The 16,955-nt window shown below is 40.0% G+C and overlaps 2 protein-coding genes across 2 annotated transcripts; both read right to left on the bottom strand.

Moving 5' to 3' along the window:
* Nucleotides 1-1,350: 1,350 nt before the first annotated feature.
* LOC127355815 (dual specificity protein phosphatase 3-like) lies at nucleotides 1,351-9,274 on the bottom strand. Its single transcript, XM_051387050.1, has 3 exons — nucleotides 8,918-9,274; nucleotides 5,048-5,280; nucleotides 1,351-3,570 (listed from the first exon to the last, which is right to left on the bottom strand). Exons 1-3 carry the CDS (start codon nucleotides 9,091-9,093, stop codon nucleotides 3,362-3,364), a joined length of 618 nt encoding a protein of 205 aa, XP_051243010.1. The 5' UTR covers nucleotides 9,094-9,274; the 3' UTR covers nucleotides 1,351-3,361.
* Nucleotides 9,275-12,228: 2,954 nt separating this feature from the next.
* prl (prolactin) lies at nucleotides 12,229-15,692 on the bottom strand. The gene is made up of 5 exons (XM_051387049.1): nucleotides 15,597-15,692; nucleotides 15,036-15,148; nucleotides 14,446-14,553; nucleotides 13,387-13,569; nucleotides 12,229-13,266 (listed from the first exon to the last, which is right to left on the bottom strand). Exons 1-5 carry the CDS (start codon nucleotides 15,637-15,639, stop codon nucleotides 13,075-13,077), a joined length of 639 nt encoding a protein of 212 aa, XP_051243009.1. The 5' UTR covers nucleotides 15,640-15,692; the 3' UTR covers nucleotides 12,229-13,074.
* Between the last annotated feature and the right edge of the window lie 1,263 nt (nucleotides 15,693-16,955).

The raw sequence follows: 16,955 nt of genomic DNA, 5'->3' as shown, positions 1-16,955 counted from the left end.
TTCAGTATCTTGCTCAAGGATACTTCGAGCCTGGAACCGAACCCACAACCTTCCGATTAAGGAACGACCCGCTCTGCCTCTGAGCCACAGCCGCCCGATCAATATGAAATATAAGATTGTAAAAAATAACACAAAACAAAAACACAGACAACATCACATTGTATGAGGGAGACATAAACTTAAATATACAGTATATAAGTTATCCTTGCTTATTCTTGTTTTGTTTTTTACAAATCCATTTTCCAATTACTCGATAGGTCTTATAGCTTCCATAGGGCCTACTTGCTCCCTCTGTAGATAGAAATGGCTAATTCTATGGTAGGAACTAAAACATTACTATAAGAAGTTATAGGTAAATAGTTGAAATACAGTTGATAATTAGCTGTCCATGTCATGTACTCACTTCACTGCTTGCTCTGTACACAAATTGGTTGAGCTGTCTTCAGTCTTTCTGAATGTACCCCTTGGTAACTGCAGAAGTACCCGCTGCGGTACAAGTACCCCTGGTTTGGAATCACTTATCTATTGAATAAAGCCAAAATGCAGTACATACGTATTTAGTCCAAACTAGAGACTAGAACCAAGGTTGGATTCTTAGACCAGAATAATTATTTTATGTCATAGAAATGTATACTGTGTATAAAATATGTTAAATGTGCAGTTACAACAAAACAAAGCTAAAAACCATTTACACGGCTAAAGCAAGAACACCAAATCCAGTTCAAGCTAGCTGGTGACAGCTAGCCTTGACTAAAGCTACACTGAACTTTCCAACCTAGCTGTTATCTGTTGTTGAATACGTTTTATTCTGATAAATATCTGAGTAATTTAATTTGATATCCCTAAGGCAGTAGATAAATCCAAGCAAGGGAAACAAAACCTGCTCAATGCTATTCAAAAGTTAACTAGCCTAGCTTTGCAGTCCACTGCCATCTCAGCTTTCGACTTTAGTTGACTTTTTAATTATTACCAAATGGTTCATTTGAAGCAGAAATAATGGATTTGGTTTGTTGATAGGCTACTGTATTTTTTACCTCATATTCTCTCAACTTTTTCTAAAGGTCTGTCATTTTTTGTTGTAAAATGATTATAATACATTAAATGAAGATATTACAGTATACCCAGTCCGCTTTTTCTCAATTTAGGCTTCTGTGCTTTTGTACTTCAGTTTCGTGTTACATCTTCAGAGTTACAGAAGTAAACTACTGTTAAGTGAAATAATATCAGACATGACAATATGACTGCAGTCAACCATCCATTTAGTTTGTCTGGAAGTTAGTATGTGCTGAATGTCACCTCAGTCATCAATATTTTGTTGTAAGACTCAAAGAATGAATGAAAAAGAAAATCAGCCATGTCATCTTCCATTTATTATATACATCTGAATGTATGAAAAGAGAGCAACAACAATCACAAGTGTCATTAGATAAAGTGCACTTCATATAAGCAGTGTCATAATCTGTGAGACTCAATGAAAGCCTACTGACATGACCAATCACATCACATCCTACTCAGTAATGCACATGATGACTCACAAGTTACAGGCTCAATAATGCACACTATGATAGATAATGCACACTCAATAATGCACACTATGACTTAATAAATACATAGATACATAGCTGCTGTGCTAACAGAGGAATATAAACAACACATGTATATTACAAAGCATGCCGCTGTACAATATAAAACTGCAGATACTCTGACAAAAACACACAAATGTACACACACTAATGTGCAAAAGGTGTTGACTGAGAGCTTATCCAATAATGTTCAAGTTACTGGCAAATGTATCTGACATTCTGGCAGTGTCTAAATTACAATCAGAGACTTTAATGGCTTGGTTTCACTCACTGGACCATTTGGCATTTAGTCATTAGGTCAAATACCTTCAGCAACCTGACAGGGCATGTGTGCAGAATAAATTGTCAAGAGCCGCTTAGTGTAAAAACGTGAGACACATCACTTCCCAAAGCTCGAAAAAGTTTAGCATTTTGGGAAATACACTTACTCGATTTCTTTCCAAGAGTTAGATGATAACTTTGATACCACTCTCATGCTTGTACCGTAAACTATAGCCATGCCAGTTAGCTTAGCTTAGCACAAAGACTTGAAACATCAAGAAACAGCAAGCATGGCTCTCTCCGAAGGTAACCAGCACTTGTTAAGGTCACTAATTCACACTTTTATTTATGTATGCACGGTACAAACAACCCCCTTTTTTGGTTAACGAACATTATAGTACATTTTGTTTTTAGATGGATTAAACAAATGAGATATAATATGTTAGTTACTAGCTTCACAAGCAGATTTGATTACTTTTAGACAGAGCCAGGCTAGCCTTTCCCCGTTTCCAGTCTTTGTGCTAAACTAAACTAACTTATCTACGGGCGTTAGCTTCGTATTTATCTCACAGACAAATGGCCCTCATCTAACTGGGGGCAAGAAAGTGACTAATATATTTCCAAAATGCCAAACTATTCCTTGTTTCCCTTGCTGTTCCGATAATATCAGAACATCTTAATTTTACTAGTAAAAATCTGGAAGTATGAAATAGTGTCAAAACATTCCTATAAAGCACCATAACAGCATGACACATTTCTGACTGAGACAAACTTTTGAGGCCGGCTTCTAGACTTGAGTGCAATATACTGTAGGTCGAAGACAGTGCAGTTTTCTAAAACAACAAATATGATTTTAATGTCATCTTTCTGTACCCTGAAAATTCAACTGATTCAACATTAAAAAATCACAGTGTCCACTTGAAATCCCCTCTGGGAGTGTCTGGGACTGAGAGAATTGGCAGTGTCTGCAAGAGTGAGACCAAGACAAAGGGCACAATGCCAAGAGAGGGAAGAGAGATGGAGGCTGGATGAGAGAAGGCGGTGACAGCATCACATCAGTTACACCATCATTTCTTCCCCACAGTGAGTGTATTTAAATGAGCATTCCCTTCATACTTTGATATTGTTCTCTGGAGTAGTGAGCAGCAGGAAAACACATCAGACTATACAGGACATGAAAATACACTTACTGATTATTGAATGTCACATGGACCTGAATCAAGATAAATATAATATTCAGAATATAGTGAATGCAGTGCACCTGGTTCTACACATTACATTGTATGATCAGTATATGGTATCACCAGTGTTAGTTGAAAATACTGTATGTAGTGTTTTGTACTATACATACACTCAGTGCTGTCAGGCTTTCATTATCCTCGATCTTCACATCCAGAACATCTCACAGCTCTGCGGCTCGTTAAAGCTGTAGAACAAGTGAAAGAAAGTGATGTGCAATTGTACATACAGTACTTTTGTTCTCTCGCACAGACAGTCTCTCTGCTTCCTCGTCTGCCTCATTTGTTCCAGAACTTTCCCTCTGCAGCCAGCCCCTGGTTTAGCCGACAGAGCTGCCGGAGGAAGCCATCGTTGGGTCCGATCTCTCTTTTCTGACGCACCATGGCCAGGGCGGTGTGGACGTCCATGTTTTGGCGAAGCATCAGGTAGGCTATGACTAAGGTAGGCGAGCGGCTGTAGCCTTCCCTGCAGTGAACGTACACTTTACCTGCAGAAGAAAAGACGTTTTATTTTATTTTCTGGGCTTTTTTGCCTTTATTATACAGACACAGCCATATAGAGGGAGGGAAGTGGGGAGAGAGAGAGGGGAATGTCATGGTTTTGGTTTGGTCTTTGACTGTTTTCCCTCCAGTTTTGATTGTCTACCTGATTATTTCCGCCTGTGGATTCAGTCATCTTGTTTTTGTCCCCGGGGTACACTTCTGATTGTTTTACCTTGTTTGTGGTTTTGTCCCTGGCTGTTCCTGGTTATTTCATCCCTGTATTGTCATCTTGGCTTGTGCCTTTCCTGGACTTATATCTGTTTACCTGCCTGTAAGTTATCTATAATAAATCATGGAAGTCATCCTGCTGCCTGTCCTGTCTTGCATTTGAGCTTCCTAAGCTACCTGTACGCCCTACAACTGTTCAGGTTTGACCAAACTCAGTGCTATCTGAAATACTACATTTGAGTTACATTTGATTTAAAGCTCATTTTTCATCCGTTTCTGGTCAAAAGTTTACAACATTCATTCTCCTTTCAGTTAACTTTCAGTTTCCACCAACTCCGGCTCTTTAGCTGGATGCTAAATGCTTCATATTTAGCTAGTCACTAACTTTGTCTTGCTTTTCACTGTTTAATTTATGTCAGCTTTAGTCAAGCAAGGTGAAAACACCTGTAGAGTGAGGGCTAATGTGGGAACAAACACTTTTATTTACAATTCCAGCAGAAACAGAGCAACATTAGCATTCAGTTGGAGTTGTGTTTCTGGCCACCTTTCAAAGTCTGTCCAAACTTCACTTTTAGCTAACTCTGGCTCTTTAACACTCCACTACCTTCAGCAGCTAGTCGCTAACTGTCTCTGTCTGCTGTTTAGTGCTGAGCAGGTAGTGTACACTGGGATTACCATGGAAAATAGCTTCTCTTGGAGCTGGAAACGAGGCTGAGCTGAGTTTAAGGGCCGGAAAATCAAAACAATGATCTACAACAGGCTCAAAAGTTCCATACAGCTGAATGGAACCGCCGACTCGAGTGATGATTATCTGTGGGTTTGTAACCATGAGTCAACCATTTCACATTACAGTCATGTGATATGTTGTTTATATACAACTACTGATTAGTGTAGTTTTAATATTGACTTTTAATTATAATTATTTAAAAATAATGCTTCTCTAGGCCAGAACATATAACATTCCCAATTCTACATATGGTATGTAGGTACAGTCTATTATGTTTTATTTGTATATATTCAAAGCAGCTGTCTCACCACCATCAGCAGTTCATTTTCTATGAGTTTTAAAAATCTGACTCCTAGTTGGTGTATTCATCATTTCAATCATTTGAAATTTTGAAAGGGTTTCTGCATCCTCCTTGAAGTCTTTAGCTTGTTTTTGTTTCCAAGAAAATACAAAAGTTCAGATAATGTCAAAGTCACAGACAAACAGGATTTCAACTTCAGTTAATCCCAGCTGCGTTATCCTCTGACCTTTTCCATTCTTGTATGCCAGTGCCTTCTCGATAAAGTCTGCTGCCTCTTCAAAGTAGACGCTGATGTCAAAGTGGTCGGTGTCGCTGGCCGGCACGCCGTGATAGATGATGCCCGTGCCGGCGTAGAACTCAGCGTTGGTGTTGACGTGCATGAAGGAGTTTCCCTCTGCGGCGTTCAGGATGTGGGTGATGCCCTGGCGCTTAAGACGCATCACGTTCATCGCCACAAACCTGCATCAAATCGGTAAGCAAAGCAGATACACACTGATTTCACACATCCTACCACTGCTGAGTGATATCAGGCAAAATACAATTTCATAGTTCATGTTTTTGTATTAATGCCTGACCCGGGGGGCGGAGCATTCGGGGGTTAGCCCAAACCTAGTGAAGTCTGTAGGCATTGGGAGATTTTTTCCCATTTACTGCAACCATATGCATATTTTTTAAGCTAGTTGAGTTAATAGAACGCCTAAAAATGTCATTTGGGAAAAACCTGATAGTTGCCCTGGATAAAATGATCCTGTAGAAGCTATTTTGTATCTAACTGTTCTCCAGCTGTCTTCATTGTTCTGAAACCAGAACACATCAAATGTTGGGGATGACTCATTGTCACTCCTGCCTCCTAAAAAGATGTAGAAATGGTCTTAGTTCACAGAATTAATGTTAAGCTGACAAATCTGCTCCATTTGAATCCCTGCCATACAAAATCTGAAAATCAGAGATCCAATGCTAAGTAAATGTAGTCTTCAATACTCTTTATGGAATAACATAGCAGTATGGGGTCGATCTACTCCTGGTCACTCTGTTCTAATTTCCTTCTCTTTTCTTCTATTCTCATTCTCTTGGCTCCTCCACTGAATGAAGAAAATATAAAACAAAAAAGTATTAAGGTTTCTGATAATAAACATAAAGCTCACGTTTTGCAGCCACTGTAGTTTCTCCTTCGTGCTTTGAAAGAGAGGGTGAAGCGAAAGAGTTACAGCCTGCAACTACACCGCCGGATGCCTCTAAATCCTCCACACTGGACCTTTTAAAATGCAAAAGATTAAATTCATTGCTTATTCTGTTACACCTTGCACCTCTGCTCTCCTTTACTCCCTGTTCTTCAACATATTTGCATCTCTTCCTCTTCACCTGCTTTCACATCTCATGCCCTACTCTGTCCTTCATCCTTTCTCTTTCACTCCTCTCTTTCTTCTCTCCTCCACACTCCTCAAATCCCAAAAGATTCTGGGCTTTTGAGAAAACATTCGGGGCCCTGAGCCTGACAGCCCTATAGCAACTGAGGTGCTTCCTGGATCTGGTGCTAAATTCTGTTGTTTGTCTATTGTGAATGGGATTGGCCCTTCATGCTGCATGTTAAAAGCTGAGCCTAATGCTTAATTAGATCACAAACCCAAAAACCAACTGTTTTACAGGAGAGCAGGACAGGATAATTTGCTTATTCATTCATCTTTGGTGAGATAAATAATCTTAATATAGCTTAACATTTAAAATCTTGATATACAGTTTTTAACTGCAGCACTGTGAGAGCTGCTGCTGCTCACTGTGAATGTCTGGGACTGCTGTACCACTTGGCACCTCCTGCCTTTTAGATGTAGAGAGCTAAAAATAGATCCGATGCACACTGCTGAATACTGAACGTCACGCCTCCACAAAAAAAAAAAAAGTCTGCCAGGCTCCCAGACTACACAGGGGAACTAGGACAGCTACATCAAAACAAAAAAACACCCACTCAGAGAGAACGATGCATGGGTGCATGTTTTCTTTGTGAGGCTTCACAGAGGCTGTGTCGATGCATTTATGTGCCCAGCCTAGATTTGCTCCAATAGAACAGACACCAAGGTTTCTGCTCTGTTCATTAGGAGTCCTTTAGGACGGCAGGCAGAATAAAGGAGGCACTAGAGAGGTTTTCTGTCCTGAAATACACTGCTATGACTCACTGTGCTGGAACGAAAAAGCCTCTCAGAGTTTTTATGTTAAGAGACCATTAATATTACAACATTACTTTTATTAAGTTGTGTTTTTCAGTCTTGCCTTTAAATGTGTTTTTGTAAAGAACTAAGATGGAACCTCTACCAATTTTCCTCCATATCCCTTTTTTGTGATAGTATGGCCATAAAATAGGTCCAATAATAATCGTCATAAAAAGTCTTAAATTTAACATGTTAAAACTTGCAGAAACCCTGTATATTTTTTAATATGTTTCTATCTCTAATGTATGTCTTATTCTCCAGTTACACAGATATAATGTCTCATACTGTTTCGTAATGTGTGGCACCACTTTTTGTTATATTTTGAGTTGCAGTGCCAGGCCTGCTGGGGTACATTATCTGTCAGTAATAAGTGCATTTTCTGAACTATTATTTTAACATGTGATGAGTAGTAAACAGTGCACTTCCAAATACATTAAGTTAACAAGCACACTGAGTTTCGTACTGTATAATAATAATAATAATAATAATCATAATAATAAAGTATTTAGAGAGACTTGAGAATTTCAATTGTATGCTATTTTACACTTCCACTCCACTACATTTTGGAGGCAAATGTATCAAATTGTACTTTTTCCTCAATTACATTTATTTAATAACAAATTATAATAATATCAAATTAATATTATTAACACACATCAATCTATTATTACAGATTAATTTCCCCCAACAGTATAATGTAATCAAAATCAGCTCCACCTTTACCAGCTGTTCAGCTATATAGCAATCATTAAGGGGTTAGTATGTTAAAAAATAGTAGTGATTTTGTTTTGTTTTTCAATAAAAATGCAGTCTATCCCTGCTAGTAAGGGCTAAAGATCTTTGATAATACACTTATCATAATGCAACTTCTTATTGTCTGCCTCCAAAATGGCAAATGGTTTCAAACTCCAGTTGCATGCTTTGTGTTGTGCTTCGATGTCTATATATTGAGATAAGTTGACAAAAACACATGCTGAATTTCATCACTAAGACAAACTCCAGTTAATATGCGGTTTAGTTTAAATGTATATGTTAAAGAAAGAACAATTCATACAAAGCAACCTCTTGTGTTACAGTAAATGGATTCATTAGAGGCCTGAGTGGGTGTGAGTGTGTGTGCCACTCACCGAATGTTAGCAGAGAGGTCAGTAATGTTAATTGCAGAGACTGAAATGTAGAGCACTCCTGATATTTCCATTCAACAGGGGACCCACAGGTTCGGCACACCAGCTATTATCAAATCCCTGCCAGCTCTGCCTGCTTCTGTCTCTGCTACATTTCGCCTTTTTGTTACATCCCTAAACCTCTTCAAAAAAGAAGCAAGCTTCTTCTGTCTGATATAACTCCACAGCTGTGGATGCCTGCATGCCTCTGTGCACTGAGCAGTCTCTCTCTTTTTTTTAATGTACATATAACCTGAATTAAACACACTCCCTATAACAAATACAGAGGCTAATAATAGCACAGCAGTTCCTAATGACCTACCTGTGAGCCAAGGCATTCATTTTCTAGAAAACTTCCAGATTGTTCTAGAGCACATGCAGGATCATATGATTGTAAACAGACACAATGCATTTAAATAGCCCTTTAAATTGATTTTAAAGGTGATCCTTTAGTGCAAGTCCATCTGTTTTTTCTGTATTTTGTGATCTAATATAATAATAAGCGTCTTCTGACACTGCAGCTGCAGCTGGAATACCAATGCATTACCGCATTAACACACTGCAACAGGATAATCAGAGGCGATTCAACTGGAATTGATTGTTTTAATTGCAGTCAAGCAGTATTAGGGATTAATGCTGAACTGGAGGGCGACATGTTCTGTAATGTGTGACACCTCTCCGCAATAAACACTGATATTAGTTATCCAAATGATCCCAACAATGACTCACGCGTTGCCGACGAAGATCCTCGGGTAGACCTCATGGAAGTGTTTGGTCGGCCAGCTGTAGAAGCCGCTGTCGTCCGTCAGCAGGTCGTTGAGCTGCTGGAGACTCACCTCGAAGCTCGACATGTCCAATCGGTTCGGAGCCGCCGTCTTCACCTGTCGGCTGTGTTTGTTCTTCATTCCCGAGGACCGAAGTGGCGCCCTGAGCTGCAGGCACACTGGCAGGGAGGACGGAAGGAGGTGAATGTGGCGGACAGGTGTCGGTTTACCGGTCCGATGGAGTGAAGGCTCTTCCGCGCTCCGTTCGTCTCCAGTGCGCCTCAACACTGAGAGCTGCCGCCGCTATGTGCTGTGAACCCCGCATGCAGGGCCGGGCTCGCCTTTTTTGGGGACCGTCGGTCAGTGGTTCCCAGCCAAGGTGCCCCAAGACAATAAAAGAGATAAGAAAGAAAAAAAAACATTTTCATATAGGAGAGTATACAGCATCAGCCATAACACTTTGAGCACTGACTGGAGAAGTGAATAACAATTCAATTCAATTCAATTTAAATTCAATTCTATTTGTACAGCGCCAATTCATAACAGAAGTTATCTCAGGACACTTTTCAAATAGAGCAGGTCTAGACCGAACTCTTTAAAACATTATTTACAGAGACCCAACAGTACCACCATGAGCAAGCACTTGGCGATAAGGGCAAGGAAAAACTGCCTGTTAAAAGGCAGAAACCTAGGACAGACCCTTCGGCTCTAAGTGGGTGGTCGTCTGTCTCGACCAGTTTGGGAGAGAGAGAGAGAGAGAGAGAGAGAGACAGACAGACAGACAGGTGCACAGCAACAACAGTAGCAACAACTACACTAATAGTAGTGACTGATGATGATGAACATGAAGAAGATGACGACGACAACAGCAATGGTGGGGAACAATGAGCAGTGACAATAGTAATAATAGTAACTGTAGTAATAATAATATTAATAATAATAATAACAATAATATCAGTGATATTAGCAATGGCAGTCAAGCAGGACCATGGCAGGAGGCTCCACCAGGATCCATGATAACCTGCGAGACGAGAAAGCACAAGAACTCCGGGGAAGAATTAAAGTTAGAACATGCATTTATGGGACATGGATGAGTGCTGAAAGAGAGAGAGAGAGAGAGGAAGAGAGGAACTCAGTGCACCATGGGAAATCCCCCGATAGTCTAGGCCTATAGCAGCATAACTAAGGGATGGTTCAGGACTCACCTGATCCAGCCCTAACTATAAGCTTTATCAAAGAGGAATGTCTTAAGCCTACTGTGGAATGTGGTGAGGGTGTCTGCCTCCCGAACCACAACTGGAAGCTGGTTCCACAGGAGAGGAGCTTGGTAGCTGAAGGCTCTGGCTCCTGTTCTACTTTTAGAGACTATAGGAACCACAAGTAGCCCAGCATTCAGAGAACGCAGTGTTCTAGAGGGGTAATAGGGTACTATGAGCTCTTTAAGATATGAAGGGGCCTGACCATGAAGAGCTTTGTAGGTGAGGAGGAGGATTTTAAATTCTATTCTAAATTTTACAGGGAGCCAGTGCAGAGAAGCTAGTACAGGAGAGATGTGATCTCTTTTCCTAGTTCCAGTCAGTACTCGTGCTGCTGCATTTTTAATTAATTGGAGCATCTTAATGGACTTATTGGGGCAGCCTGATAATAAAGAGTTGCAGTAATCCAGCCTAGAAGTAACAAATGCATGGATTAGTTTTTCTGCATCTGTCTGTGATAGGATGTGTCTAATTTTTGTAATATTACGTAAATGAAAGAAGGCAGTCCTAGAGGTCTGCTTTATGTGGGAGTTAAATGACAAATCCTGATCAAAGATAACTCCAAGATTCCTGACAGTGGTGCTAGAGGCCAAGGTAATGCCATCTAGAGTAGCTATATCTTTAGACAGTGAGTCGCTAAGGTTTTCCGGGCCAAGTACAAGAATTTCGTTTTTTTCTGAGTTTAACATCAGAAAATTACAGCTCATACAGGATTTGATGTCCATAAGACAAGTTTGTAATTTAGATAATTGATTTTATTTCATCGGGCTTGATTGATAGATATAACTGCGTATAATCTGCATAGCAATGAAAGTTAATGGAGTGATTCCTAATAATGTTGCCTAAAGGGAGCATATATAAAGTAAATAGTAATGGTCCAATTACAGAACCTTGTGGAACTCCATGACTAACTATAGTATTTATTGAAGATTCATTGTTAACATGTACAGACTGAGAACGATCTGATAAATATGACTTAAATCAGCTTAGTGCGGTTCCTTTAATGCCAATTTGATGCTCAAGTCTCTGTAAAAGAATATGATTGCAGCACTAAGATCTAATAATACAAGTACAGAGACGAGTCCATTGTCGGCATTTCTCTCTAATAGTAATAATTTTATTATAAAAGAAGCTCATGAAGTCATTGCTATGTAAGTTTATGGGGATATGTACACATATAACACAGATTATCTAGTTCCTTTCAGTGGGGAGTGAAAGCTGGCCTATGTGGTCCTATCCAACAGACGAGCTACTGTAGCTCAAACTGCTGAAACAGTTCATGCTGGTTCTGATAGAAAGGTGTCAGAACACACAGTGCATTACACTGGTTTGTTGGTATGGGGCTGCAGAACATTGTGACCACCAGGGTGCCCAGGGGGTCACAATGTTATGGCTGATTAAAGTATTCCATATAAAGGCAAGTGTGGCCTAAAGGTTGGAGAAGTTTACAGAAAGTGTGACCTGGAGGTTGTCGGTTCAATCTTCAGACAGGCAGGATAAATCTGGCTGGGGAAAATAAAGAAGCAGTGCTTGCCCCTCTCTCATTACCACCACTGAGGTGCCTTTGAGCAAGACCCTTAACCCCAACTGGTCCAGTGGAGCTGTTCAGTGGTAGCACATCAGACTGGTAGTACTAGACAGCTTCCAGATGTGAATGTGTAACTGTGTAAATGTTATCGGGGTGTTCTTGCAAAAGAGAGGCTTCCTCTCAGTGAATTTTCCTTTACAAATGAATGAATGAAATTAAAGAGTATTTTTCAACCTGTTTTGGGGTGAATGTGACTAATTGGGACAACATGATCACTGTACATTTAACCATCACAAGTTACTTAGACGTTGACTGTCAGTTTGGAAACAGGAAACAGACAGTGGTTCCCCGGTGTTAAAGTGCAATTTTCTGCTCTATAACAACACCACACTACTTCCTTCTTTTGGTGATTTGCTGAAATGCCTGATATTGTTGTTTTTCTCAGGAAAGCTGGCTTGCTGTCTGAAACAAAAGAAAAACTGAAACAAATAATTTTACTGTGCCAGAGAAGATTTTTATTGATATACAGTTTTCAGAGAAACATTTCAATTGAAAGACATGGAATGCAAAATGCTTTCAAGAAAGTGTAAATAAATCTAAGGTGCAAATGCTGCAGTTTGTCATCAGACAAGCATAGGAAGAGAAGGTTATTCTCCACTGAAGTGTATAATGACTTGAAGAGAGGCTGGTGGAGGGATCTCATATGTGACACCCTGCCACTGAAAAGCTCATTTGGCAGCTTGGCTTTGAGGGAATAAAGCTTTCAGTAAAAGGGAAAGACAAGGAGGCGTCAATATGGCCAGTTCATGAGGCCAGACCAGCTGGAAACATCTGGGAAAGTGTATGAGCTATACTTTGTTCTCCAATGACCCATTAAAAAGGCTGACAACAGCCTTAAGGTTTACTGTGCTGCTCCCCTACCTACCTGAACTATCTTAACCTGTTTTAACATTTGACTTTTAAGTCAACAAGGAAGCTGTTTAAAGAAAAACGTTTGCCTCTTTTGCAAATGCACAAGGAAAACCAATAGAGCCTAAACCATCCATTTAAATGTTATACATTATATCAGCATCTATGCAGTCACTTTGAGAACTGGAAGGGGGGAGTCAATGTTTTGGGCCCTTAGATGGCCAAAGGTTTTTAGGTGACTAAAACTAATTCCCTGTTTGTGCCATGCAACGCCTCTTCATCTTCACCTTCTGGAAGCTCATAATGCCAACTACTTATCAATTAGGATAGTAGCTCAGATAGCAGATAGTATGTGCTTATCTATAACTGGTAGACAATACAAGCTTTATGAAAGATCTCCCCTCAGAGTCAAGCTGTCTGCCTCCATCTTTAGCACATCTCAGGTTGCAATTTTGCTGCCCGGCAGCGGAGGACCTTCAGGAAGCTGTCAATCTTGTGGGAGTCCCGGCGGAAGCAGGACATCAAGAAGTGGAAGTTGGTTAGTCTGGAAATCCTGTCCTGGCTGATGTCATTGCCTCCTCTGTAGGGCAGTGAGGAGATGGACTGAGCTGCTGGACCAAACTGGGAGAGAAAGGAAGCAGGGAAGGTGGGAGGGAGGGCCGGGAAAGAGAAGAAAGACATTTTAAATTAATGTTTTAAATGAGTGCCAAACGAGGGGTTTGTCTTTCTGTACTCACACACCTTGCCAGATAAGATATCCAGGCCATCTCCCAGGCTTTTGGTATGCTCCAGCAGCTCCTGGACTTTGGTGGATATGCTGTTTTGGGCCGGGTGAGGTAAGGTGTTAGCAGAGGTGGAAAGGATTACAAGGGGGTCTCGCCAGGCTTGGAGCAGGGAGCGAACCAATGACAACAGGTCTGCCTCCTGGAGAAGAAGTCAGACAGATAATATAAATAATACAATAAGCTGAAGATTAATTGGAAGACAAGAGATCAAAATGATATGATATGAATACAGAAAAAAGCTGAAGTAAGGTGATGAACACAACAATTCATACATTCAGGTGATTATACATTAATAAAAACATAGCTATGAATATTATATTCTATTTCTGACAATAGATCCTCCTAAATGTTACACACTGGACCTTCAAATCAAATGTGGCTTGTGGCTCGGTTGCAAATTGCTTCAATTAGAACTTTTACAATGTTCACTTAATTATTTGGGTGAAAGCTATGATAGCTCATTAATGTTTGTACTCATAGAACCTTCACTCAAGTCTCGAGTATATCACAAGGTGATCAGTGCATCAGTGATGGCAAAACCTTTCAATTGTGGGATGAGCTTATGTTTTCAGTAAATATAATATTCAGACATCTGACTCAAACTTATTATCTACAATCTGATGAATGACAGTTAGGGGTGTAGCACAAAATTATGGACCCTGTAGGTTTCCTCAATGGGCCCCTCCCCACATCCACAGCCATTCATTCTAGTATTCAGGGATGCTGAAAGGCAGTCAGAGTTGCTGAAAGTCAGTCTACACAATGAAGTCACACTAAATGCTAAATGCATGACATTCATGATGTTTTCATTCATTTCAATGGACAGCATAATTTATAGCCTATTTAATTTAAATGTTTAAATCTTACAAACATTTTATTACTTTTTAGTGGATAAAACTCTGCAAAATTTGTATAAATGTAAACCCCAGTACAAAAAAAAAGAAGAAAGCCCCCTCAGCACCCCTACTTCCAGCGCCCATGTAACCCCCTCAGTACTTCGCCCCTGATCACTTACTGATACTTGCAGAGCTTGCTCCTTGTCAATGGGCGTATGTAGAGAGGAGGTGTGGCACATTGAAGGGCGGGGCATGATCACCCGGCCCATCGGAGGGAAATGAGAGTCCTGGAAGGGACAGAGCGTGATTTTTACATTGTGATGGAAAGTTTTAAAATTCTGCATGTTAATACACAAATTAACAGAAACTACCTGGAAGGTTGGAAATGTAAAAGAGTTAAAAAGAAACATTAATGTCCCTTGTCCTGTAGCTAAAAACAACTCATTCTAAGGTCACAAAAACACAACCATTTTTATTATACACACATGAAAACATATTCAATTTCTGCCAATGGATCATCCTAAATGTTACAAACTGGACCTTTAAGGTAAAGATGTTTAACCAATCTTTCATCCCATGTAGTATTTTATTCCCACTATGCTGAATACATGACAGAACTAGACAACGGGGTCCGAATATCCCCTACTCCATTCAGACCCTATCAGGAAGCTGAGAGCACATCAAAATATGGCTTTAACCTGAGGTTTAGCATGTATGTTAGCGAAGGCTCAGATACCTCCTGACAGTGCAAACACACACACAAACTGACCAGGTCCTGGGTGAGCGTCGTGCTGAGGGAGTGCAGTGTGTCAGAGCGCTGGGAGGCTCGGTCGAGCAGGTCAGAGATGGGGATGGCACTGCACGCTGCCACCATGTACAACACTGGGGAGCACGGAAATATGACGGATGATACACATCGTAAAGCCACATGTCACATACAGTTTTTCAATGGGCTTTTCAGATCCACATCGGCTGGTCAGGATAGGCTAGCTGTTAACTGTTGCCTAACCAGCAAATGCAACAGATTTCCAACCTGATATTAACGCAGCATGATATTCCAGTATCTTTTATACCCCTTTTCACAACATTGAATGTTTTCTGAAGGATTTAATGAATGATGATTAATGAATCAATCACTGAATTTTGTTGGATAAAAAAGCGGAAATGCAAAGTTTTTTAATGGTAAGTATCCCGCCAATACTGGATTTTTGAGGCTGATATCAGTATTTTAAAATTAAAAAAACACAGCATTGTTTAGATTCCATACAGACAGATGCAAATAATTTCACATTTTCAAATACTTTCGGAGATTGATCAAAGCTCATCTCACCCATCATGAAGAGTTTGCTTCCATTGGTTTTCCTCTGAGCCATCTCTCTTCTGTTGCTATTTGTTAGCCTTTGCTTCCTTTTGCCTCGCTGCTGTTTCTTTCTCTTTCACCATGTTGCCTCCATTTTATAGTTCCTTGACTTCAGCACTTTGGTTATGCAGTATGCTGAACTGAACTCATAATGAGAAACATGGTTAAGGAGATTTGAATGGATGCAACAGGTTGATGATTGAGTGCGTGTGTGGCACGGTTATGGAAAAAGCCCCCTCCAGGATCTTAATAAGATGGATGAATAAAACACGGATGTTTGCACAATGTTTTGTACTAACTCTGTGACACTTCTTAATTCATTACAACATCATTTGATGGTTAAATTACTGATGACTGTGTTAAGTGCATAACTCACCTGACCTTTCATTTGCTGTCACAGCATCATGGAACTTTAAAAAGATTTCCACTATGACTGAACTTGCCTCCAAATGCAATAAGTTAATTAAAAATAAATAATAAATTAGTAATAAGAGTCCACCATACTGTAGCCCAGAAGGGACTAAACCAAACACTGGCTCTAGATTGAGCTTTTTGCAGCCACTGTAGTTTCTCATTCCCAGGACGTCAAATACATACAGCAATATAATAATATAATCAACAAATAAGTCATGTACCATTATAGGTCAAAGGTCCAGTGTGTAACATTTAGGAGGTTCTATTGTCAGAAATGATTAGTGTATAATCACCTGAAAATAAGAATCATTGTGTTTTTGTTACATTAGAATGAGCTGTTTATATCTACAGAGTGAGCGGGTCCTCTTCTATGGAGTCCGCCATCCATGTTTCTACAGTTGCACAGAACGGACAAACCAAACACAAGTTTTACAGCCACTGTAATTTCTATTACATGCTTGGTTGAGATGAGGGGTTTCAGTTGGTTGCAATCTGCAACTTCACCGCTAGAAGCCACTAGATCCTACACACTGGACCTTTAAGATAAAAGACAACTGAGGGAGTATTCACAAGCTACAGTAGATAACCTTGCATATAAGTCTAAATCATGACAAAACAGACATCTAACCCTTCTCTTGGGGGTAAATATAGCCAACAAAATTTAAATAAATGAACATACAGTTGTTCTGTTTTAATATCCAAAGATAGTCCTGCACCTTACTGTATTAGAAGAACCTAGTTGTATTCTTTCTTTGATATTGTCTTTGTGTATCCTGATGTAATCGCCTTCCTTTCCAGCTCTTTTGAGACAAACTCTTTTACATTGATTAACATCTCTGTGAGTTTTTTGTTTTACTGTGAGGAGAGCCCAGGGCAGCCCTGTGAGAAGTCACACTCTATCTATCTATCATGCAA

The sequence above is a fragment of the Dicentrarchus labrax genome, unplaced genomic scaffold (genome assembly GCF_905237075.1).
Source record: "Dicentrarchus labrax unplaced genomic scaffold, dlabrax2021, whole genome shotgun sequence".
Lineage (NCBI taxonomy): Eukaryota > Metazoa > Chordata > Actinopteri > Moronidae > Dicentrarchus > Dicentrarchus labrax.
Note: the sequence above shows the minus strand (reverse complement) of the source record. Positions and strands in the feature narration are given on the sequence as shown.